The following is a 24,496-nucleotide window of genomic DNA, read 5'->3' as shown; positions in this document are numbered from 1 at the left end:
TTAAAAAAAGGGTAACTAAATACTATTATAATGCTATATTGTTGTTTAATTAATTATTTTAACAGATAATAATAATAATAATAATAATAATAATAATGTTTTATTTATTTAGCGCCTTTCAAGAACCCATAAATAAGATATTCATTTTTGTAAATCATTATTATCATTTTTATGAAGTACTTCCTAAATCTTATTCTATGTAACAAATGAAATATGCTGAAAATCAATGAACAAGATCAAGATTTGTTGTTGTATTTTCTTGTAATTTGTTTATTTTATTGTGTTGTTTTGTAATCAGAGGTCTTTTAACTTGCCTATTATTTTCCCAGAATTCCATTTCACCGGAAACTGCAGGTTCGATCGCTCGTTGCTTTTACCACGGATCCGGTGAACTTTCCGTGCGAGAAGCGAGTTGATATCGATTTGATTTGAGTGAGTAATATTTATTAAACTATTAGTTATCTTTTTGAGTTCATATTTTCATTGTTTCGCACAAGACTTTGATAAAACGACTTAATTCGTTGAGAGAGGTCAAAATAAAGGCTTTTTGTGAACGTTAGCTCGCGGCTAGCTGTTACCCGGTATGACTGAAACGATTCCCGCTGTTATTTTTTGACAAACCGGTCTGATTTATCGGTTTAAAATGATTAAATACCACAAAAGCAGCATAATTCCACCGCTTAAGCGCGTTAACTATCATACACCTGTTTATTTGCGTAGCTAACGTCAATGATTAGTCACATTGGGAGACGTTATATCAATGTGAAATCGGCCTTTGAATTGATTTCAGACCACTTCGCTGATTTCAGGTCTTTCGGTTAATCTAAACTCGATTTCAGTCCTTCAATCTCATTTTAGGTTGATTTTCAGTCTTTACATGTGATTTCAAGTTCATTTCAGCACTTTCAGCTTGTTCGCAGGTGACATTTTATTTATGACAGGATGATTTCAGCTCATTTAGATTAATTTCAGACATTTCAGCTGATTTCAGGTTTATTTCAGACCTTTCAGGTCGATTTCTGGCTGATTTAGAGCTGATAAATAAGCTTGTTTGATTATGTGCTGTTACTCTGTTAAATGTACAATTTAACAGCTTTATACTCAAACTCATTCATTGCATCTGTGTGAAGTAATCCTAATATAGACTAAAAATGTGAGGGGAATTGCAGAACTAACTTAAGAGAAGATCTTAGCAGCCTAAACATTTTTGACATATCATTGACAAGCCTCTGTTATTTACAGTCATTAATGACATGTGTTTCTCTTGTGTATAAGGTGGGTGTTTTGCCCAAGATGTCTTTCCCTCCTCATCTCAACCGGCCACAAATAGGCATCCCAACGATGCCACCAGGAATCCCTCCACCACAGTTTGCTGGATTTCCACCATCGATGCCTCCCGGTAATTAAGATAAATTGGATAAATCAGACCTTCTAATGTGTTAGCAATGGCAAAGTCATGGGTTCAGTTCACAGGAACACCATGTAAACCTTAAAGGGTTAGTTCACCCAAAAATGAAAATAATGGCATTAATTACTCACCCTCATGTTGTTCCACACCCGTAAGACCTTCGTTAATCTTTGGAACCCGAATTAAGATATTTTTTGTTGAAATCCGATGGCTCAGTGAGGCCTGCATAGCCAGCAATGACATTTCCTCTCTCAAGATCCATTAATGTACTAAAACATATTTAAATCAGTTCATGTGAGTACAGTGGTTCAATATTAATATTATAAAGCAACGGAAATATTTTTGGTGCGCCAAAAAAACTAAATAACGACTTATTTAGTGATGGCCGATTTCAGAGCATAATGAATCAGTGTGTCGAATCATGATTCAGATCGCGTGTCAAACTGCTGAAATCATGTGACTTTGGACCGCTGATTCGACACAAAAGATTCATAACGCTCCGAATCTTCCTGAAGCAGTGTTTTGAAATCGTCCATCACTAAATAAGTCGTTATTTAGTTTTTTTGGCGCACCAAAAATATTCTCGTCTCTTTATAATATTAATATTGAACCACTGTACTCACTTGAACTGATTTAAATATGTTTTTAGTACATTAATGGATCTTGAGAGAGGAAATGTCATTGGCATCACTGAGCCATCGGATTTCAACAAAAATGTTAATTTGTGTTCCGAAGATTAACAAAGGTCTTACAGGTGTGGAACGACATGAGGGTGAGTAATAAATGACATTATTTTCATTTTTGGTTGAACTAACCCTTTAAATGTGCTTAAATATCAAGTTTAATCCACCTGATTTACTTTATGATAATAGGTGAGTTGTATGACAATTTAAAATTAGGGTGAATATTTTCTAACAATGTTGTTTTTTTTTTTATCCCCTAGGAACCCCAATGATTCCTGTCCACATGGGGATTATGACTCCTGCCCCTACGGTAATATTAGTTAATTATAGGGAAAAAAAATATTAATTTGTATTAGTTGTCTAGTCGTTTCAAGTCTAAATGTATGCAAGTATTTTCCACTATAAAAAGTATTTATTTTTTTACTTTTTTTCTGAAGTATTTTGCTCAGAAATGTCTTAAAAGGGTGTTTTTTTTTCATTGCTGCAAAGTAAATTCAAATTGTTTGATACTGAAGAACTAAGACAGTAACAGTCTAGTTAAAACAAGGCAGGCTTTTCAATAAAATAACACAAGGATCAATGATATTTAATAAATTATTTATTATACAGAGTAATAAACAGCAATATTTACTTGCGTATCGTCGCTGTTAGGCGGAAACTTCGTATCTCTATGTTTCGTCATTTTTATTTTATTTTAATTTTTATAAATCATTACTATTAGTCATCCTTTATGTCTGTCTGTGGGTTTTGCAAATATTTAACAAATGAAAAGTATTAAAAAGAGCTTGTGACTAAACCTTGTATCTCCATTGGATCCTCAAACTGTCTGTCAAACCTCATAACTCAACCCGCTTCTTGAATCTTGAACGAAGTGGCGGACGCAGTTTGGACAGCCTCTACTTGTTTGCAATGCAACGGTAAATAAAGAACAATATATATAGGTTAATGTTTTATGAATTTGCAGTGTCTTATTCTAGCAGTTTTAATCGAGTTCTAGCCAATACTTAAATAGCTTGTGCAAAGCACTTCATCTTTTATAACATGAGATTTTGGCCCTATAAAAAAAACAAAAAAAAAAACAAAACAGAGCACCCACATAGCTACAATGAATTTTATCTCTTGTAAGTTGATGAAAGTGTAATTTCGATGCACTTACTGCCTCAGACGCAGCCTTTACAATGATATAAAACAAATATGCATAAAATGCATGAAACAAGTATGTCAAAAACCTTGCAACTCCATTTGAGCTTGATTTTGGTAAAATGTCACATGACACATGCAAGTGTCTGACCACATATAAAGTCACAATATCATCTATAACAATGCGTTGTTTAATTACATAGAAGGTTTCCGACGCACAGCGACGATATGTTTGTACAAAAACATTTTAGTACGAAAATACGCCATAGTGATGCTTGAATCAGTATTTCAGAGAGAATCCATGTGCCAGTTTTTTATAAATCACAATCACATTTTTTGTCACATGGCTGCATATTAATTGTGATGTGATGTATCAGGTTCTTGTGCCCACGACGATGTCTGTGGTTAGTAAAATGGCTGCCCCCAGGAAGGAAAGTGCAGCTGCTAGGGCAAAAGATGACGATGACAACAACGGTCCCACAACCACTGTATTTGTGGGGAACATCTCTGAGAAAGCCTCTGACATGCTCATCAGACAGCTGCTGGCCGTGAGTATGACCACATCAGCTCCAGTGACTCCAGTCTTAAAGGGTTAGTTCACCCAAAAATTAAATTTTGTCATCATTTACTCACCCTCACATCGATTACCGAACATAAACAAAAGCTCAATCGAACCTGCTTGATGCGTGGGAACAAACCTCTTCCGGAAGCTCAAACGTGCTGCGTAACACCAGAATGAACCTCATTGGTTCTTGCTGAAGCTCAAACGTGCTGCGTAACACGAGAATGAACCTCATTGGTTCTTGCTGAAGCTCAAACGTGCTGCGTAACATGAGAATGAACCTCATTGGTTCTTGCTGAAGCTCAAACGTGCTGTGTAACACCAGAATGAACCTCATTGGTTCTTGCACGTTAAGCAAACATCCTTGAGCTTCCGTTTACCACAACTGATGTGTGAGCTGATGAATATTTATATATGAATAAAAGCCTAAATTCAATCTGTTCATCATATAAAGTGATCGAGTCTCTTCAGAAAATTTGGACTAAACCAATCAATTCATATGGATCTGTTTTACGATCTCTTTATGAACTTTTTGAAGCGTCAAAGTGGTAGTTGCATAGCTGTCAGTGGAGGGACAGAAATTGCTCAGATTTCATTAAAAATATCTTCATTTGTGTTCCGAAGACGAATAAAAAAAAGTCTTGCGGGTTTGGAATGACATAAAGGTGAGTAATTAATTACAGAATTTTCATTTTTAGGTAAACTATCCCTTTAAAGAATAACGATACAGTCTTATGCACTTAGCAATGTAGAGAACTTTGCACCATAGTGTTGTCACGGTACCAAAATTCCAGTAGTCGGTACCGATACCATGAAAATTTTACGGATCTCGGTACCAATTTCGGTACCACAGCGAAATCTGTTGGAACTATTTTATTATTTTATATAGCCTATTTAAATTTAAATATGATTTGGAGTGTGTGTATGTTTGTGTGTGTATATATAGGCTACCTCAATTAAATAATTTTTGAAATATAAAAAAATAACTGCTCAAACATCCATTTTGTACTGCTGAAAAGAACAGCAGATGCTGGACCAGCATAAACCAGCTCAAACCAGCATACCAGCTTCTAAACCTACCTTACCAGCATCTGCTGGTTTTTTCAACAGGGGTAACAGACGTGCGCGTTTATTTTAGCTATTTCGTCAGTGAAACAATACACTAGCCTGTAAAACTATGAAATACATATCGGTAAATAATGGTAAACTAAATAATTTAAATATTATTTAAAAAAATATTTGTTTATTTCACACAAAGACGCGCATATAGCCAAAGTCCCGTTATTAGTTTTTGATAGCCGCTCTGCGCTTTGAGAGGGATGTGGGGCACGAGCAGGAAAGAGGCCATTTCTCTTTAATAATATCTTCATGTTATCTCCTGATGTTATGAACAACTGACACTTATTGTAAAAGGTCTGAAGAGCGAGTTTTATCCTCCGCAGGGGCAAGACATTCAGGCTATGTTTGATTTTGCGCTGCCAGAGAAAGCGAAAGTAAAAATCACCAGCGTGTGTGAAACACGCTATACAAAAAACTTTACGCTCCTTATAAAGTCTAATAACAAGCACAAACTGTGTTAAATAGAAATTGACCTGCAAGCAAAAAGGTTTCTGTCCTATGGTGTTTTTTCTACTTTACCACAGTAAATAATGCGAATAGCCTATAGTAGGCCTCAATGTGAACAAAAAACATTTATAATCCGCTGCGTGAGTGAAAATTTGGGAAAAGAAACAGATGTTCAGTGGAATAACTAATGGAATATTGTTAAATTCTCTGCTAATCATGTGACCAGATCGCGATTCGCAAAACAGAATACAAAGCTTAAATGTATGGACTCACGTGCCTCTCATTCAGCATGAATCAAAATGTTTCCATGGCTGTGATGTCAATTCTAACCTATTATTTCTTCTGTAAACAAAGCTTTGTGCTTCAGTCGTATCATATTCAAGTAAATACTGCCACCGTCCTATCAGTGGGTATCGAATATACCCGGATTCTCTGTACTACCGGTACTACAGAAATGCTGGTATCGTCACATTTTCAAAATTTCAGTACCGACTTGGTACCGAAGTACCGGTACTTTATTGCACCAGAGATGAAAATGTTTCGCTTGATAATGGTTTGTGTTTTGAAGGAACAAATAAAATTTTCCTGATAATTTACTCACCCCCATGTCATCCAAGATGTTCATGTCTTTCTTCAGTCGAAGGTTTTTGATGAAAACATTCCAGGATTTTTCTCCATATAGTGGACTTCAAGGGACTCCAAACTGTTGAAGGTCAAAATTACAGTTTCAGTGCAGCTTCAAAGAGCTTTAAACGATACCAGACGAGGAATAAAGGACTTATCTAGTGAAACAATCGGTCATTTTCGAAAAAAATACAACCGTATATCCTTTATAAACACACATGATCGCATGTGCTTCCGCTTTAAAGCTCTTTGAAGCTGCACTGAAACTGTAATTTTGACCTTCAACCATTTGGAGGCCAGTGAAGTCCACTATAAGGAGAATAATCCTGGAATGTTTTTATCAAAAACTTTAATTTCTTTTCGACTGAAAAGGAGGACATGAACATCTTGGAGGTGAGTAAATTATCAGGAAAATTTTATTTGAAAGTGAACTAATCCTTTAATCTAAATTGAAATAATTCTTAGTTATATTTTCATACTTGGTGTTAGTTTGATTCATATTGACAATAACCAATTGTGTTTCAGAAATGTGGTTTGGTGTTGAGCTGGAAACGAGTTCAAGGTGCCTCAGGGAAACTCCAAGGTAAATAAGTTTTTAACACCTGATCTCATTTCATTTAAGCTCAGTTTGTTGGCTGTGTGTTTTGTGAAAGTGCCAGACTGGCTACTTACAGACATTTTTTTGTTTTGTTTTGCTTTCAGCGTTTGGTTTCTGTGAGTACAAAGAGCCAGAATCTACTCTACGAGCTCTACGGCTGCTACATGAGCTGCAGATTGGAGAAAAGAAACTTCTGGTCAAAGTCGATGCCAAAACCAAAGCACAACTGGATGAGTGGAAAGCAAAGAAGAAGACCGCCAGTGAAAATGGAGTTAGTATGATACTAGTTTGATATCAAGCCGATACTAAAATAAAAAGTACTGTTTACTTAAACAGTGTTCACTTATTGAGAAGAGTATTTGTGTTTTCAGTTGCATCTTAGATTTTGCAACTGGTATCCAGAATTGTGAAATTTCACTGGTGTTTTGTGACAACATCAGATGCGTTCAGCCAAAAAAAGATACTGAGTTGGGATCTTCTGTATGTCTTGCAGAATGGCAAGGCAGAGGATGCTGGTGAAGAGGAAGAGGAGGTTCTGGATGAAGAAACTAAGAAGCGGGACCAAATTGTTAAAGGTGCTATTGATGGCCTGATCCGGGAGTACTCAAGCGAGCTCAATGCTCCATCACAGGACGACGAGTCTAGTCGCCGCAAAAAGAGGAGAGACAAGAAGGGCGAGGTTGGCTTAAGTTCATTTTAGTCATAATGACCATTTTCACCTGAGATTTGAAGGCAAATTACAGTGTCTATTAGCCTTTTATGGGTCTATTAGTAAAATCTGTTGACTTTAGTAAATCTTTGTTTCATTATGCCAACAGTGACAAAGTGGCAAAAAGCACTTCTTGTGTTTTGCATGCCTGCAATTTAAGAAATATTAAAGATATCTTAATATCTTTTTTTATTTTGGTTTTTAAGAAACATTTCTTAATGCAGATTCCTGAGTAAACTGGTCAATTTTAGTGGTTGAAAATCATGTGGGTCACTTTGCATACAGCTGCTACTTTTTTCTTTTGAAGAGGAATATCTGAAGTACAAATAATGTTGAAACTAGAAATGTCTAGTTTTTTTTATATCAACACAATTGAGTAGAGCATACCTGTCTGAGTGCCATAAATATCCCAAATATTCCAAAGTTTGCACGCATGTAACTAAAAGTATTAAAAATATTTCAATATGATGTTCAATATGAACAAACTTTTCTTTTAAAATCTTACTTTTCAAGGCCCTATATAGTTCATTCCTTCGATGTTAATGAGGCTCCATGTTCAATTTGATGAATTTTACCCATTTTCAATGGTCAAAAACCAAATGTGTCATTTTGACCCCCCCTCTACAAAATAGTGGATTACTCAGTCAATATACATTCATGACATTTCATATTTTGGCCTTTATGCCTATTTATATTTGTCTTTCTTTAGGAAAAAATATTAAAGGTGCAGTAGAATGTCTTTTTAAAAGATGTAATATAAGTCTAAGGTGTCCCCTGAATGTGTCTGTGCTCAAAATACCCCATAGATTTTTTTATTTTTTATTAATTTTTTTAACTGCCTATTTTGTGGCATAATTAACTATGCACCTATTCAGGCTGCGGCCCCTTTAAATCTCGTGCTCCCTGCCCCCGAGCTCTTGACTATAAGTGCAGTTATACAGTGCATAAACAAAGTTTACACAGCTAATAAAACCCTCAAATGGATCTTTACAAGATGTTCGTCATGCATACTGCATGCATGCATCGGATCATGTGAGTATAGTATTTATTTGGATGTTTACATTTGATTCTGAATGAGTTTGATAGTGCTCCGTGGCTAAAGCTAACATAACACACTGTTGGAGAGATTTATAAAGAATGAAGTTGTGTTTATGAATTATACAGACTGCAAGTGTTTAATAATGAAAATAGCGACGGCTCTTGTCTCTGTGAATACAGTAAAAATCGATGGTAACTTTAACCACATTTAACAGTACATTAGCAACATGCTAACGAAACATTTAGAAAGACAATTCACAAATATCACTAAAAATATCATGTTATCATGGATCATGTTAGTTATTATTGCTCCATCTGCCATTTTTCGCTGTTGTTCTTGCTTGCTTACCTAGTCTGATGATTCAGCTGTGCACAGATCCAGACGTTAATACTGGCTGCCCTTGTCTAATGCCTTGAACATGGGCTGGCATATGCAAATATTGGGGTCATACATATTAATGATCCCGACTGTTACGTAACAGTCGGTGTTATGTTGAGATTCGCCTGTTCTTCGGAGGTCTTCTAAATAAAGGAGATTTATATAAGGAGGAGGAAACAATGGAGTTTGAGACTCACTGTATGTCATTTCCATGTACTGAATTCTTGTTATTCAACTATGCCAAGATAAATTCAATTTTTGATTCTAGGGCACCTTTAATAAAATAAAGGTGTATAAAAAAAATTAAAAACCATAAAAAATATAAAATATTAAAAATAATTTAATAAAAAATATTAAAAAACATATTTCTAGTTTGATCAAATGTCAGAGACTTCTTTCGAAAACATCAGAAGTGATCGGCACACATTTGCCTTCCATAATGTCAGTCATATAAGTAGATAAGGTCGCATGTTAACCATGTTCTCCATTTCCTGTCTTTGGCTGTTTAGGACGACATCAATGCCATGGAAATGGAAGATGACAAAAGAGATTTGATTTCCAGGGAGATCAACAAATTCCGCGATACCCATAAGGTAAAATACTTGCTAATTTACTCCATATCACAGGTAGAGCACAACAGCCTCTTACACCAAGTTTAGTTTGACAACATACCAGCATGAATAAGATTACAGCAAAACCTTGATTACATTTAAGATTTAATTTGATATAGAGCAGAAATTAGGCCTCATTTGAGTCCAGAGCATTTGTAGCACTGTAAACTGTAGCGTGGCCTCCATGTTAAGGGTGGGAAATGTAGTCACACATACAATGCATGGACGTTCTGTGCACTTACCTAAAAGCTAATCTATTCATTAAACCCCACCATTATGATAGAGATCATATGGTGACTAAACCAAGATGAATCTCACAGCTTTGGAAAAAGTTGCAAGGATAGGATGTAAGTATGAGCTTTCCATTTATCTCTACTTGTACCGGGCGCCCCCTTCAGGAGGACTCGCACAGGGGCAACTGCACCGACTCAATCTGATAGTAGCTTTTGCTCATGCGGGGTGGATTTAATATCGAAATAATATCAAGGGGTGTCAAAAGAGTGTGTGAGATCAACTCTACGGTGTTTATAAACACGATAAGCTGGTAAACTACATATTTTCTGGTTCTCCAAGACATGGGCGGCCAGTGAACCTGTGTGGGTCTGCTAGTAAAAGTGATGTTGGTGCTATAATAAATACTGCTGACTTGAATAACAGTGATTTGGCCCATTCGGCTCTTGTGAAAGTAGGGGGCGCCCCTCCACAGCACACGGACTTTCTGAAGATTTTACAGGTATGAATTCGCTTTGTGATTGAGTCTGCCAGCACCTCTCTTCATTCCTGCTTGCTTGCACTCTTTTCTTTTCCTGTTAAGTGTTTAAGTGTGTTTGTTTGTGTTTTCTTTTTTTTTGTATTCTCACATTTTTACGGCTAAAGTATAAAACCCATTTGGCGAATACAGAAAATAGCAGCCAACATCTAATTTATGAAGTATCCTAAACACTAAATATTTCCGTCTCGCACCAGTTGTGCGTAAGACATGAATGATTCCTCCAGTCATGCAGTTGGAGTTTCTAGCTGATCAAAATTACAATTACAATTGCAAAAAGTCCCATAGCTGAATTTTTAGCATCATTATTCCAGTCTTCAGTGTCACATGATCCTTCAGAAATCATTCTAATATGATGATTTGATGCTCAAGAAACATTTCTGATTTTTATCAATGTTAAAAACAGTTTTTGCTGCTTTAGTATTTTTGTGGAAACTGCAATTTTTTTTCAGGATTCTTTAATTAACAGCATTTATTTGCATTTATTAAAGCATTTATTAAATAGAAATCTTTTTTTAACATTATAAATGTGACTTTTGATCAGTTTAATGTGCCCTTGCTGAATAAAAGTATTCATTTCTTTTCTTTAAAAAAAAAAAAAAAAGGATCATGTGACACTAGAGTAATGATGCTGAAAATCACAGAAATAGGTTACATTTTACTAAATATTCACAAAGAGAACAATTATATTAAATTGCAATTAGGGATGTGCAATTAATCACGATTAATCGTTTGCAAAATAAAATGTTTACGTAATATGTGTGTGTTCTGTGTATAATAATTATTTATATATAAATACAGACACATGTATATATTTAAGAAAAATGTTATTATATATAAAATATTTATATTTATATGTAATATAAAATATACATAAATATATATATTTATTTTAACATGCATATATTTCTTAAATTTATATGTGTGTGTGTATATATGTATATATATAAATTATTATACACAGAACACACACATATATTACATAAACACAGACTTTTATTTTGCAAACGATTAAACACGATTAATTGTTGCACATCCCTAATTGCAATATTATTTCAGAATATTAACTTATTTCCTAAACATTAAAAAATTGCAATGTTTCTAAACTTTTGACAGGCACTGTATATATATTTTTTTTAAGATATGTGGGTCAAAAACTGAAGTTTAAGTTATTTTAGTATTATATACTATGTAGTATTTAATAATTTTAAATTTTTATTTTATATATTTTTAATTTATTTTAATTTTAGTTAGTGCCTTTTTATTATTATTGTTTCTATTTAGCTTTCATTTATTTTGTTTTTAGTAATTTGGTAAATTTAGTACTTCAACTTAAACATATTTTTTAGTTGCCAACGCAGCACTTCTGATTTTTTCTTAAATTAAGTTTATCTACTATCTAAATTTTTTCAGCATTATTTAAATTAAATTGGACCAGTTAGTAACCACCCACATCACCCTAGCAAGTGAGTAGCAACATGCTACAATCCACCCAGAACATATAGCAATACTTTTAAATGTGCATTAATGTAATATTAGTTCTTACTAGTTAAAAATAAAGACCGATATTTCACTAATCTAAAGATTTGCATAGCCTACTAATCTCTCCTGTCTTGTTTCCCTGTTAAACACAACCCAAATTCACCAGTAGAAATGTTATTTAAAAGCAGCGTCACTTTGAAGCAAAGTCAATTTAAAAGCATCCTTTTAATACGTTTATGTAATTGTTTTCGGCTTAATGCCTGTGTCCGGAGTTTATTTTATTTTCCTGTCTTTTCTTCACCTCCTGTCTACATGTTCATTTGCTGCTGCTGTTCAGAGTTGCATAACACCCACGATTATGAAATAGTTCAGCATGTTTCGTAGTAAAATTAGACTTTTAATTATATTTATAATTAATCCAGGGGACTTTAGTATTCTGGGAAGTAGAAGCTGTTGATAGATGTTACTCCAGATGGATATATTGGCAAACTGCGTTGTGAGAGCTGTTGAAATGAAGCTAAAGCCGTGGGTGTCATGCTGGACTTCAGTGCGTTTCATAATCGCTCAGTCAGATCCTCCGAGGCCCGTGTCTTCTGCAGTGGGGTAAGCAGTCTCTACACCTTCGTTTGTTGCCTTTTCTATCCAAACCACAGAGAAACTGCAAAGAAAAAGAAACAAATCTAACAAATACAGTATGCAATGCTCCTGTCACAACGTTTTCAAAATGTCTGGAAGTTGTTTGTCAGATTGTTGCAAGCAAAGAGAATAGTCTGTATTTTTTATTTTTCCTTGTGAATCCTTTGACCTGCTTTTCCTCCCAGGCCTAACAATAAAGGCTTGTAGGGCCACGGAAGCACTGTGAGTCGCTAGTCAACACCTGTAAGTGCACAAACAACTAGTTTCACAAGGATTGAAGCCTCTTTCTATTGATCATGTGATGAAACGGATATTGCAGCGCCCTCAACTGTTTGTCATCTAATTCAGTTGTTTGCAATGTCAAATTTATATCTCAGAAGTGGTTTCCAGGTTTGCTTTTATTCAAAATTTTAGTTTCCTCAAACTCAAAATCGCACATTTCACTTTTAAGATCTGCTAATAATTAAATAGATTTTTGATCATGTAACTCTGTAGATTCATGTTTGTTTTGCAAATCAAATTCCTGAAAAAAAAAGAAGCTAATTTTAATAATTTTCTTAGACTTTTGGTCTCTTTATATGTGTTAATATGTGAATGGCAGGGACTGTAAACCACTTCCTCATAAAGTGATAGTGTTATGTAGTCGTCTTGCGCATAAGTAGTCGCTAATCTAAAAAGTTACCTCCCCGTTTTCCCACAGAAATTGGAAGAAGAAAAGGGGAAGAGAGAGAAGGAGAGGCAAGAGCTGGAGCGCGAACGTAAGGAGAGAGACAAGGAGCGCGAAAGGGAACGCGAACGGCGAGACCGCGAGCGGGAGAAGGACCGAGAGAGGGAGCAGCGCGAGAGAGAGCGAGAACGCGAGAGGGAGAGAGAAAGAGATCGAGACCGCGAGCGCACGAAAGAGCGTGAGCGTGAGAGGGAGAGAGACTGGGAGAGAGACAGAAGTCGTGACCGCAGCGAAGACCGCAGTCGATCCAGGTACACCAAGCCTCCTGTGATCAAGTGTTTGTGTCTTGTTTCCTTTCACAGTTTCCACCAGTTTTCCCATCAGTTATCACTAGTGCTCAGTGATATATAAAATACTTTTTAACAATTTGTATTTTTATATTTTCTTAATATTTTTATTCATAAAAAAAATTATACATATCGACATTTTCACATATCGTTCTTATTTTATCAACATTTATATTTATGAATATTTGATATTTATTCGTAATAAATATATATGAAGGCTGCATGATAAATTAACAATTAATATGAAATCGCTCTTAAACCAATCTGGCTCAGTGCGATCGCAAAGGCAGCGGTTTATTTTAATGTGCAGCTTGTCAGTGAAGCACGGCTCTGTGATCAGTAGTAAATGCCGCTCCATCTCAAAGCACTGAGTTTTGCGTTTGAAAAAGCAGCACGCGTTAAACATCTTTCCAAACGTGATGCATTTATGAACCTCTTGTCCAACGAACATGTTGGTGTTTGAAATGACATCCTTTTATGAGATGATGTGGCTTCTTACACAGAATAAGGCACACTTCATATTATTTCATAGTATTCTATACAGTGATAAAGGCCATGTCGATTAGCATTGCATTATAAATATAATTTATCAGTGCTTCCCACAGGTTTGAAATATACTTGCGGTGGTAGCCAGGCGAAAAATCCTCTACGTGACAAACAAATAATGTGTAATTTTTAACAGTATTTTTATTTATTGAAAATTTTAATTAAATAACATATTGCATTTAATTACATACTAATATTATGCATTATTATGCATTGTAAATTATGCAGAATTACAGCATTTAAATGGTTTACCTTTTCCTATGTTCTCCTTGCTCTCATATAGTGTCTCTCTCAGTGAATGGGACACAGATTTTACTAGTAAAATTTATAAAATGAATAATAGATGTCAAATAATGTTCTTAGTCTTTTCTTCCTGTGGGGGAGACTACAATAATTTACTATGAATTAAATGGAAATCAAATTAAATACAATTTATAGTGTAACCAAAATACCAATACCCAAAAGAAAAAAACTTAATGTGTGACTTTTAATTATAAACAAGCCCGAAATTGACTGGGACTCTTATTTTGAAATGTCTGTACTATTGCAGGCTGATCCTTCAGATTCTTACAATCGTCTAAAACATTTTATATAAAGGCCATGAAGTAGACATTGTAATAATTCATCAACTTGAGTTCATTAGCAATCGCTTGGCATAAATCTGCGCTTTTCATTGATTGAGAATCACTTTGAAGCAGTCTGAAGCGCTGTTGTGCGAGCTTGTAGAAAACGCAACAGCCCCCTTGTGACGTTGCAAAATTCAGCGCCCGTTTGAATGTTAGCAGGAGTAAACAGTTCTGACGCGCACATAACGAGCAGGTACGAAACGACTAGTTAATCGATCGTGGATGGTTTCATTATCTTGCGTGGATATAAAAGTATAAGAGGATAAAAATAATAAAAGCAAAAATGTGTCTCCGAATATACTTGGGCGGCCGTTATTATACATGGGCGGCCCGCCCGAGTAACGTCTATGTGTGGGAAGCACTGTTTTATTATCATTAAAATACCGGAGAAGGCTTGAAGAACTCGAATAAACCATATATTGTCCTAGTCGTGTTTATTAGTCATGTTTAATCAATCAAATCTTTTCAATCTTCTGCTTATTCAGCAGATATTTTCTGAAACTACGTGTGTTATTTTACTTCTGCGGGGCATATTTGAAATTTCTGCGCCAGAGCGCCCTCTGGCTTTCAGACGGAGCAGCATTTACTTCTGCATTTATTCGTGCTTCACTGACAAGCTGTGCATAAAAAATGCAGCCTTTGCCAAATTGTGTTCACTTTAATTTCCATTAATCGTGCAGCCCTAATATATATTTACATTAACATTTTGTCATTTATATTTAACTCATTTTATTTATGAATTAGGGCTGCAACGATTAATCGTGATTAATCGTTTGCAAAATAGAACACACATATATATTACGTAAACAGACTTTTGTGTATAATTATGTATATATAAATGCACACATACATGTATATATTTAAGAAAAATTTTATATTTATATATAAAATATTTGTTTATATGTAATATAAATATTTATATATTTGTATATATTTTATAATACATGCATATATTTCTAAACTTTATACCTGTATGTGTGTGTATTTATATATACATAATTATTATACACACACATATTACGTAAACAGACTTTTATTTTGCAAACGATTAATTGCGATTAATCATTCCAGGCCTACTATGAATATTGCTTTATGAATATACAAATTGTTAAAAAGTGTGTGTGTGTGTGTGTGTGGATGTATGTATAGATATATGGTGTAACGGTACACACCATCACGGTTTGGTTCATACAGTCAGACAACGAATGCAGTCAGTCACAGGCGATCCACACTCCAGTCCAGAAGGGGGCACATGTTGTAATGCAAAGCTGTTTGCTAACTGCCACAACAGGGAAAAAGCAGAAGAAGAGGAACAGATGATCTATGCATAGATATTTTTACACGTAATCTCAACCGCAGAAAGACAACAATAAAACAGCTTGAGAATAATATCTCATGTAGCATTACATTTACCTCAGGCAAATCATTTAGTGTCCACAGCATTTTAGTTCACTAGAGAAATTAACTTTGCACTAAATATATGCGCTATATTAGCTTATATATTTATTTTACCAGTTAGTAATGTCTAAATTATTTAATCTTTTAAAAAAATTTGTCATGAAAACAAGTTATGACAGTAACTGTGTAAATTGTTTCAGAAGTGAATTGAAGTAGAAAAATAATTGTATAATTAGATTTAGAAGTTAATGCAAAACCTGCCTTAAGTGCAATTTACCTTTTTTTGTTTTGGTTAAATTATAGCTAAAAATAAATAGCAACTGAATGTAATAGTTTATGCTCTGTTGTTAACTGTAATGTAATTATAGTAATGTGTAAGAAAGGGCTCGCTGTATATAGTTTACAGTGTTAGCTGAGATATTGTTTGTGTTTTATCCTTAAGAAAATGTTAATTATAATTGAATATATTTAAAGAGAGTTTTGAATTGAATTCATTTCGATAAACCACTGTTTAATGAAAAAGAAGCAATTTTATGTTTAGTTTTCTCCCCCCTGATGTACCGAACCCGTACCAAACCGTGACTTCAATACCGAGGTATGTACTGAACCATCATGTTTGTGTACCGTTACACCCCATATATATATATACATACACACACACACACACACACACACACACACACACACACACACGTGCACACTCATATATATACATTACAGTCCAAAAGTTTGGAACCACTAAGATTTTTAATGTTTTTAAAAGAAGTTTCGTCTGCTCACTAAGGCTACATTTATTTAATTAAAAATACAGTAAAAACAGTAATATTGTGAAATATTATTACAATTTAAAATAACTATTTTCTATTTGAATATATTTGACAAAGTAATTTATTCTTGTGATCAAAGCTGAATTTTCAGCATCATTACTCCAGTCTTCAGTGTCACATGATCCTTCAGAAATCATTCTAATATGCTGATCTGCTGCTCAAGAAACATTTAATGTGTACAATTGTACAAAATATTTGTTTACAATATTTTTTTTCATGATTATTTGATAAATAGAAAGTTCAAAAGAAGTGTTTATCTGAAATCTAATCTTTTGTTACATTATAAATGTCTTTACTGCCACTTTTGATTGATTTAATGCATCCTTGCTGAATAAAAGTATTCATTTCTTTAATTTCTTTTCAAAAAAATAAAAATAAAAATTGTTACTGACCCCAAACTTTTGAACGGTAGTGTATAATGCTACAGAAGCTTTGTATTTCAGATAAATGCTGTTCTTTTGAACTTTCTATTCATCAAGGAGTCCTGAAAAAAAGTACACAACTGTTTTCAACATTGATAATAATCATAAATGTTTCTTGAGCAGCAAATCAGCATATTAGAATGATTTCTGAAGGATCATGTGACACTGAAGACTGGAGTAATGATGCTGAAAATTCAGCTTTGATCACAGGAATAAATTACTTTGTCAAATATATTTAAATAGTACACAGTTATTTTAAATTGTAATAATATTTCACAATATTACTGTTTTTTTTTTTTTTACTGTATTTTTAATTAAATAAATGTAGCCTTGGTGAGCAGACGAAACTTCTTTTAAAAACATTAAAAATCTTAGTGGTTCCAAACTTTTGGACTGTATACACTAATTGTTAAAAGGTATTTATGATAATTTTATTTTTTTTTACTTTTTTTGTATAAGCTTCAAAATATACATGCCAAAATTTTCAGATGTAGTGGGTCAAAAACAAAAGTTCTGTGTCTACAATAATTATCTCACATCACATGCGATTGGGTGTTGTCTGTTTTCAGAGAACAGAGTCGTGATAGAGACCGAGATAAGGAGAAGAAGCGCGATCGTGAGGAAGATGAGGAAGAGGCATACGAACGGCGCAAACTGGAGAGGAAACTGCGAGAGAAAGAGGCGGCGTATCAGGAGGTGAGTGATCTTTCTTTCTGTATTCACATCACATTATTGGATGACTAGCTGTTTTGATAGACTGTTTATCTTCTTTAATTACTGTCGTCAACAGCGTCTGAAGAACTGGGAGCTCAGAGAGAGGAAGAAAGCTAGAGATTACAGCAAGGAGATGGAGCGTGAGGAGGAACGCCGGCGTGAAATGGTTAAGCAACTTTTTCTCAATGTATTTAAATGAGCAATTCAGCCTAATCTGTTTGGCATAAAATATATTTATTAAGTATATGTCCTCTCAGGCTAAAGAAGGGAAACGGCTGAAGGAGTTTCTGGAGGACTATGATGATGACAGAGACGACCCAAAATACTACAAGTGAGTTCTGTGTACCACTGCGTGTATAATTAGCTTTTTACATAACATCTAGAGGCAGATAGATCTGAAATAGCACGTAACCTTGATAGCTGATGGCTGTCTAGTTTACTTGCCTTGAAACATTGTTTGTTACAAAGATTTAATGCCATGAACATCATGAACTGATTCTCAGAAATGTAATATCAATTTTATCTGGTGATTTCAGCCACCTCTTGACATTTTTGAGTACTGTATGCAGTAGATCATCTTAAATATGATGAGATTTCGATGTAACCTAAACAGATTGTGTTACTCTGCTTTGCCTGCAGGGGCAGCGCTCTTCAGAAGCGACTGCGGGACAGAGAGAAGGAGATGGAGCTGGATGAACGTGACAGGAAACGGGAGAAGGAAGAGCTGGAGGAGATCAGACAGAGGCTGCTAGCAGAAGGACATCCTGATCCAGACGCTGAGCTGCGCAGGGTGAGTCCACGATTGGACCGTTCCAGAGTCACTCTCTTACTTCTGTTTTGCAAATACATTTATATTATGTTATTTAAATACATTTTAATATAAATTATAAAATGTTCAAATATACTATTTAAATGAATTATTTAATTTAATTTTTATGAAAAATATATAAATGAAATACTATATTTATTTTCATAAATTAAATGACATACTGATAATGTAATGACTAATTTAATAAAATAATGTAAATATTATATTTAAATATATTGTCATTTTATTTACTTTTTATGAAAAAAATTAATTGATACATTTTTGAAACAATATTTTAATGAATTATTGTATAATTTTATTTATTTTTTTTAATATATTTTATTCATATTGAGTCAGTAATTTTATGTGTTTCGTTGCTGGCACTGTTGTGCCCTTTTCTGTTTCATATCTTACTGATTTTTTTTCTTTGTGTGTATTGATCAGATGGAGGAAGAGGCAGAACGTTTACGTCAGCCGCCCGTGAAGCCTGAGCCAGAGGAGGAGAGGGAACACAAACCCTCTCGAGAAGAGCGAGACCGAGGCAGGGATCGAGATCGGCGTAAGGTACCCGTAGAAACTCATGCTCACATTCCCTCTGATGATGATGTAGAGGAAGGGGAGGATCTAGAGGATGAAGAGGAGACTAAACCCTGCCTCAAACCCACCATGCGGCCCATCATGGCCGCCCCGTCAGTGTCTTCAGCCAGCGGTAACGCCACTCCCAACACGCCCAGAGAAGAGTCGCCCTGCGGCATAATCATCCCTCACGAGAACTCGCCACCGGAGGTCCAGCTCCAGGATGAGAACCGCCCCAAGATCGGCCTTAGCCTCAAACTAGGTGAGTTTGATTTCAGAAAAGTTTTGGATCAGGATGTTATGGCCAATAACAAATAAAACTCGCTCTTAGCTCAGTTTTTACACAATATCCTGCACTGACACTAACAAAACTTGAACTAAATTGAGCTGAGTAATTGTCTTCTGTAGAGCTGCTTTCTATCTAAATTGATTCATAATTTATTAATTTTGTTTCATCAACACTGTTATTTTACTGATGTTGTATTAATAAAAATATTTTTTATTAAAAACAACAAAATTAAATAATAAAACCCATTTAAATTCTATTTGAATACATTTATTTTTAAATAGTTTTATTTTTATGAAAAATATATTGATAAATATATTCAAACAGTATTTAAATGAATTATTTCATTATATATTCATTATATATGTTCAAATATGAATATGAAATGAATATTTTAATTTTTTAATACATTTTATTCATAATAACTAAGTAAATATATTATACTTCTTTATATCTGAATTGATGCTTCATAATTGATTAATTCAATTGATGAATCAATACAATTGAACTGAATTGAGCTGAATAATGACTTATCTTCTGTAGAGCTGTTTTATATCTGAATTGACTTTCATAATTGATTAATTTTGTTGCATCAACTGTTATTTAACAGATAATAATAGCATTAATAATAATATTTTATTAAAAATAAAATTAAATAAAAATCAATTTAAATACTATTTGAATACATTTATTTTTTTTAATTATTTTTTAATGAAGAATATTTATAAATATATTCAAATATAATATTTAAATGAAATATTTCATTATTTTTTTAAACAGATTTTTGTTTAATTAATGAAAAATAAGTTATTTAAATTATTCAAATATAGTATTTTTTTATAGTATTTTTTTATTTTTATACGTTTTATTTATAACCAAGTCCATAAACTTATTTTATTCTGCTTTATATCTGAATTGATGTTTCATAATTGATAAATTCAATTGATGAATTGAATCAATACAGTTATTCAACTGGATGGTGATGAATGACGACTATTTTCTTCTGCTTTAGTTAAACCGAGTTCACTTCATAACTAATGAAATATGCAACATTGCTAACATTCACACTGTTATTGATCTAAACTGAACTGACTTGAGCTGAATAATGACACTATTGTTTTTTTAGTGCTGATTTACAGCTGAAATAGTTTCATAATTGAAGAATTTAGCAAAATTAATACTGTTATTTTCTTTTTTATTACTGTAAAGCTGCTTTGAAGCAATCCACAGTGTATAAAGTGAAAATGTAAATAAATGTTGTTTTTTTTTTTATCCCATCGTAAGGTTCGTCTGGTAGCCCGGGACAGCCCAGCGTAGCCAAACGGAAGAAGCTGCCGGTGGAAAGCGTCTTCAACCGCTTCGACGACGATGAGGTGGACGAGGCGCCTCGGAAAAGAAAGCTGGTGCCTTTAGACTATGAGGATGAGGAGAAGGGAGCGGACTTGGGTGTGGTGGGCGGTGGCAAAGGAGTCAATACGGAAGAGAAGCGCAAACACATCAAGAGTCTGATCGAAAAGATTCCCACGGCCAAACCAGAGCTTTTCAACTACCCGCTCGACTGGTCCGTCGTCGACACGGTAAGAGTGATGTTTGTCGTGTTGCTTCTTATTCGTCCAGCTGTGTTTTAATGTTGTATAACTTGTGTTTTTGAATATCCCCACCATTCACAGACACTTATGGAGAAGCGTATTCGACCATGGATCAATAAGAAGATCGTAGAGTACATTGGTGAAGAAGAAGCCACATTAGTTGACTTTGTTTGCTCCAAGGTAAGACCGATTTCTTCATTAGTCCGAGCATACATTGATAGTGCACACATTTTAAGACCATTTCAAGTGAAATTGAAGACCAATCAAAATGGCCCAATTCTACACTGAAATAAAATTGGTGTAGGATTAGGGCTGGATGATTAATCGAAGTAATTTTCCCATGTCGGTTATTTCATTTTTTTTTGATCCCCCTTAAAAACATACTATTGCGTTTGTAGGCACGTGACTCCGCCCCAGTCAGTGGCATAAAAGCAATACACGGAGGTGAACGCGGATTCAACACACAGAGATTAACCTTGCGTCTTCACTAAACTTTGTCAGTTGTATTTGCTTTTGCCAGTTTGGACATTCAAGCGATTTTAGACGATTGGATGTATACTATTCTGAGCTACTGTACTCTCACAGCTGCACTGTGGCACGAACACTCATAAAACAGTAGCTGTGCAAAATGTGAGGATTGCGTGCACCGAGAGGAACGCAGAAACTAATTGTCAGCGCTGTCCAGTGATTTATCACTAAAGTAGCTTAGAAACTCAACTTATTATAGCATATATTTTTCTACTTTTGAAGGAACTATTTGCAACCCACAACTTCACAATTAATAGAAAGACGGTACGACTAATTCACACACGCAATCACTCGTACTGGTATAGATACAATAACTGCTGAATGTGAGCTATGATGTCGGATCACTCTTTCAATAGGAAAAAATATCTCACCTAATAGTCAATCATATTTACAGTACAAACCTTGTCAGTGAACTATGAGGGCAAAAAAATAACAGAAAATAAAAACAGAAACAAAATATTGTTCATTAATTGTAATCGAGGTAAAATGTTCAATTAACCAAGGTTTCGATTTTAAGCTATAATCGTCCAGCCTTATGTAGTATATTACGTAACAGTCGGGATCATTAATATGTACGCCCCCAATATTTGCATATGCCAGCCCATGTTCAAGGCATTCGACAAGGGCAGCCAGTATTAACGTCTGGATCTGTGCACAGCTGAATCATCAGACTAGGTAAGCAAACAAGAACAACAGTGAAAAATAGCAGATGGAGCAATAATAACTGACACGGAGCCACGGAGCACTATCAAACTCATTCAGAATCAAATGTAAACATCCAAATAAATACCATACTTACGAGATTAGACATGCTGCATGACGAACACTTTGTAAAGATCCATTTTGAGGGTTATATTAGCTGTGTGAACTGTGTTTATGCTGTTTAAGGCAGTCGCGAGCTCGGGGGCGTAGAGCACGAGATTTAAAGGGGCCGCAGCCTGAATCAGCGCATATTTAATGATGCCCCAAAATAGGCAATTAAAAAAATTAATTAAAAAAATCTATTGGGTATTTTGAGCTGAAACTTCACAGACACATTCAGGGGACACCTTAGACTTATATTACATCTTTTAAAAAGATGTTCTACGGCACCTTTAAGCTCAGTCAGTGGGTTTGTGTTGAGTTTTATGACACAGAATTGCCAACTTTAGTTATCGTGTTTGAATGAGATCTTGATTTATAGACTGTATAAAACATTGGACTTGGTGTCCGTGACGTCACCTATAGATTTCTGAAGAGCATTTTTGAAGCCCAAAGTGTTATTTTACATGCTTTTATTGCATGTTTCTGGATCTGGAGATTCTTTACCATTTCAGAAGATGCTTAATAGCGCCCCTACTGTATAACCGCAGTGAAAACATGGATTGCTGAAAAATTCCGTCAATGACGGGAAAATGTTGCGTCATAAATGACTTTAACTTCAGTCAATGCCAGGGAAAGAAATAAACGGCCATTCTTGCTTCATAGTTCTATCTGTACAAGAATTGATATGATTGGCTGTACTCTTCGCATATAAAATGAGTAACAAGTGTCAAGTAAATGTGGGCGGTCTTGTGTTGATTGTGACGCGTTCTGTACGAGTTGATTTAAATCTCAGTCATTGCTCCATACCCAATCATTTATTCATTTAGCAGATGCTTTTATCCAAAGTGACTTCCAGATGAATCAGTAAGACTTTAAGAATGACTGCTGCTGTTTCTTCTCAGGTGATGGCCCACAGTACACCACAAGGGATCTTAGATGACGTTGCGATGGTAAGTTTGGTCTTTTGCACCATTTTGAAGACTCCAATTGTGTCGTTATGACGGATCACATTATCTAACTATTTTCCCTCGTCTCCTCAGGTGCTGGATGAAGAGGCCGAGGTCTTCATAGTTAAAATGTGGAGGCTATTGATTTATGAAACTGAAGCCAAGAAGATTGGACTTGGGAAATGAACAAGCATTGAATGCAAATGAACTTTGCTTTTTACTTCCCGTTTGGGCTGGACAGCTCATCTAGGTTTAAAAACAACTTGGGAAACTCGACCATTTCCAAACTTTTGGAATTAATAAATATTGAGCCGATTCATTTTTCACGTCCCAGACGCCTCCACGAGACTGCGGCAGCCGCGAACACCGACTCTAAGCGTCTGTTTTTAGCTACCGAGAGGAAGAGGTTTGATTTCTCAGGGCCTTCCTGTTGAATCCATCTTCAGTGTAGCGTCATCTTGCCCGGTGTTAGCGGTTCTTCCTGTGAGTATCCATTGTAAATTCTTACTGTATTGATTGCCAATCACGTCTGGGTTGTGATTTTACCATTTCTGTTCTTTTGGTCGCCCTCACCAACCGTACCAAAGAGTTTTCCCCAGTTGTTTCGCTAAAACAAAACCAGTTGATTGGACCCCAACACTGTTCAGAAGGTCTCTCGCTAAACTGAATTACATGAAAACGATTGTCTTTGTTTTTGTACTTATCAGTGGATGTGTTTTGAATAAAAGTGTTTTTTTTTTTTTAGTAAAATCATGTGTGCATTTTACTGTGTTCTGTCCTGGTTTCAGCTTTGAAGCGGCACTTTAATTCCTGCATATTTATTTGGGAGCTAGAGGCCTCAATTCAGCAACAGTAAAATTAAAACTCTTGAATATTAACATATTAATAATTGCATGTTATTTTAAGGGGTGTAAAATACTTGATTAGTATACTTACTAGTTTGTTGGATTTGTACTTTAATGTTAGAGTGAAAAAAAAATCCCAACAAAGTTTGCAGTGTTTTTAATTAGTTCAGGTCATTAATATCCAGGTTTTTTTAGTGTTATTTAGAATTGACAATGAATTTAACATTGTAAGATGTTATTAATAATGAGTGGATAAGAGTATTATATAATTATAAACAAAGTAACCATTGGGGTTCTCAAGCAATGCCGATTAATTTACAGGTGCAATGTGTGCATTTTAGCGGTGAGACACCTCGCACAC

The 24,496-nt window shown here is 34.8% G+C and overlaps 1 protein-coding gene across 4 annotated transcripts; it reads left to right on the top strand.

Moving 5' to 3' along the window:
- Positions 1–336: 336 nt before the first annotated feature.
- Positions 337–24,030, top strand: rbm25b (RNA binding motif protein 25b). 4 transcript variants are annotated; one of them, XM_067384467.1, is made up of 20 exons: positions 337–432; positions 1,276–1,399; positions 2,352–2,401; positions 2,964–3,008; positions 3,609–3,779; positions 6,509–6,566; positions 6,686–6,852; positions 7,075–7,260; positions 9,217–9,300; positions 12,906–13,183; positions 16,331–16,384; positions 17,608–17,734; positions 17,829–17,918; positions 18,010–18,083; positions 18,392–18,542; positions 19,005–19,398; positions 20,707–20,999; positions 21,093–21,191; positions 23,246–23,293; positions 23,384–24,029. In XM_067384467.1, the coding sequence occupies exons 2-20, from the start codon at positions 1,294–1,296 to the stop codon at positions 23,474–23,476; spliced, it is 2,568 nt and encodes an 855-aa protein (XP_067240568.1). In that variant the 5' UTR covers positions 337–432; positions 1,276–1,293; the 3' UTR covers positions 23,477–24,029. The 4 variants fall into 4 exon arrangements, with proteins under 4 accessions (XP_067240568.1, XP_067240570.1, XP_067240569.1 ...); XM_067384469.1 differs by lacking the exon at positions 16,331–16,384 and having other exon boundaries at positions 23,384–24,030; XM_067384468.1 differs by lacking the exon at positions 2,964–3,008.
- Positions 24,031–24,496: the final 466 nt, after the last annotated feature.

This window comes from Chanodichthys erythropterus, chromosome 4, assembly GCF_024489055.1.
Source record: "Chanodichthys erythropterus isolate Z2021 chromosome 4, ASM2448905v1, whole genome shotgun sequence".
NCBI lineage: Eukaryota > Metazoa > Chordata > Actinopteri > Cypriniformes > Xenocyprididae > Chanodichthys > Chanodichthys erythropterus.
This window is presented reverse-complemented; position numbering and strand designations above follow the sequence as displayed.

Excerpts from the sequence above, each read along its gene's own strand:
- rbm25b (XM_067384467.1), top strand. The coding sequence starts at position 1,294 with ATGTCTTTCCCTCCTCATCTCAACCGGCCACAAATAGGCATCCCAACG. Across the intron at positions 18,543-19,004 it reads CAGACGCTGAGCTGCGCAGG|ATGGAGGAAGAGGCAGAACG; the intron begins GTGAGTCCACGA and ends TGTATTGATCAG. Across the intron at positions 21,000-21,092 it reads ACTGGTCCGTCGTCGACACG|ACACTTATGGAGAAGCGTAT; the intron begins GTAAGAGTGATG and ends CACCATTCACAG.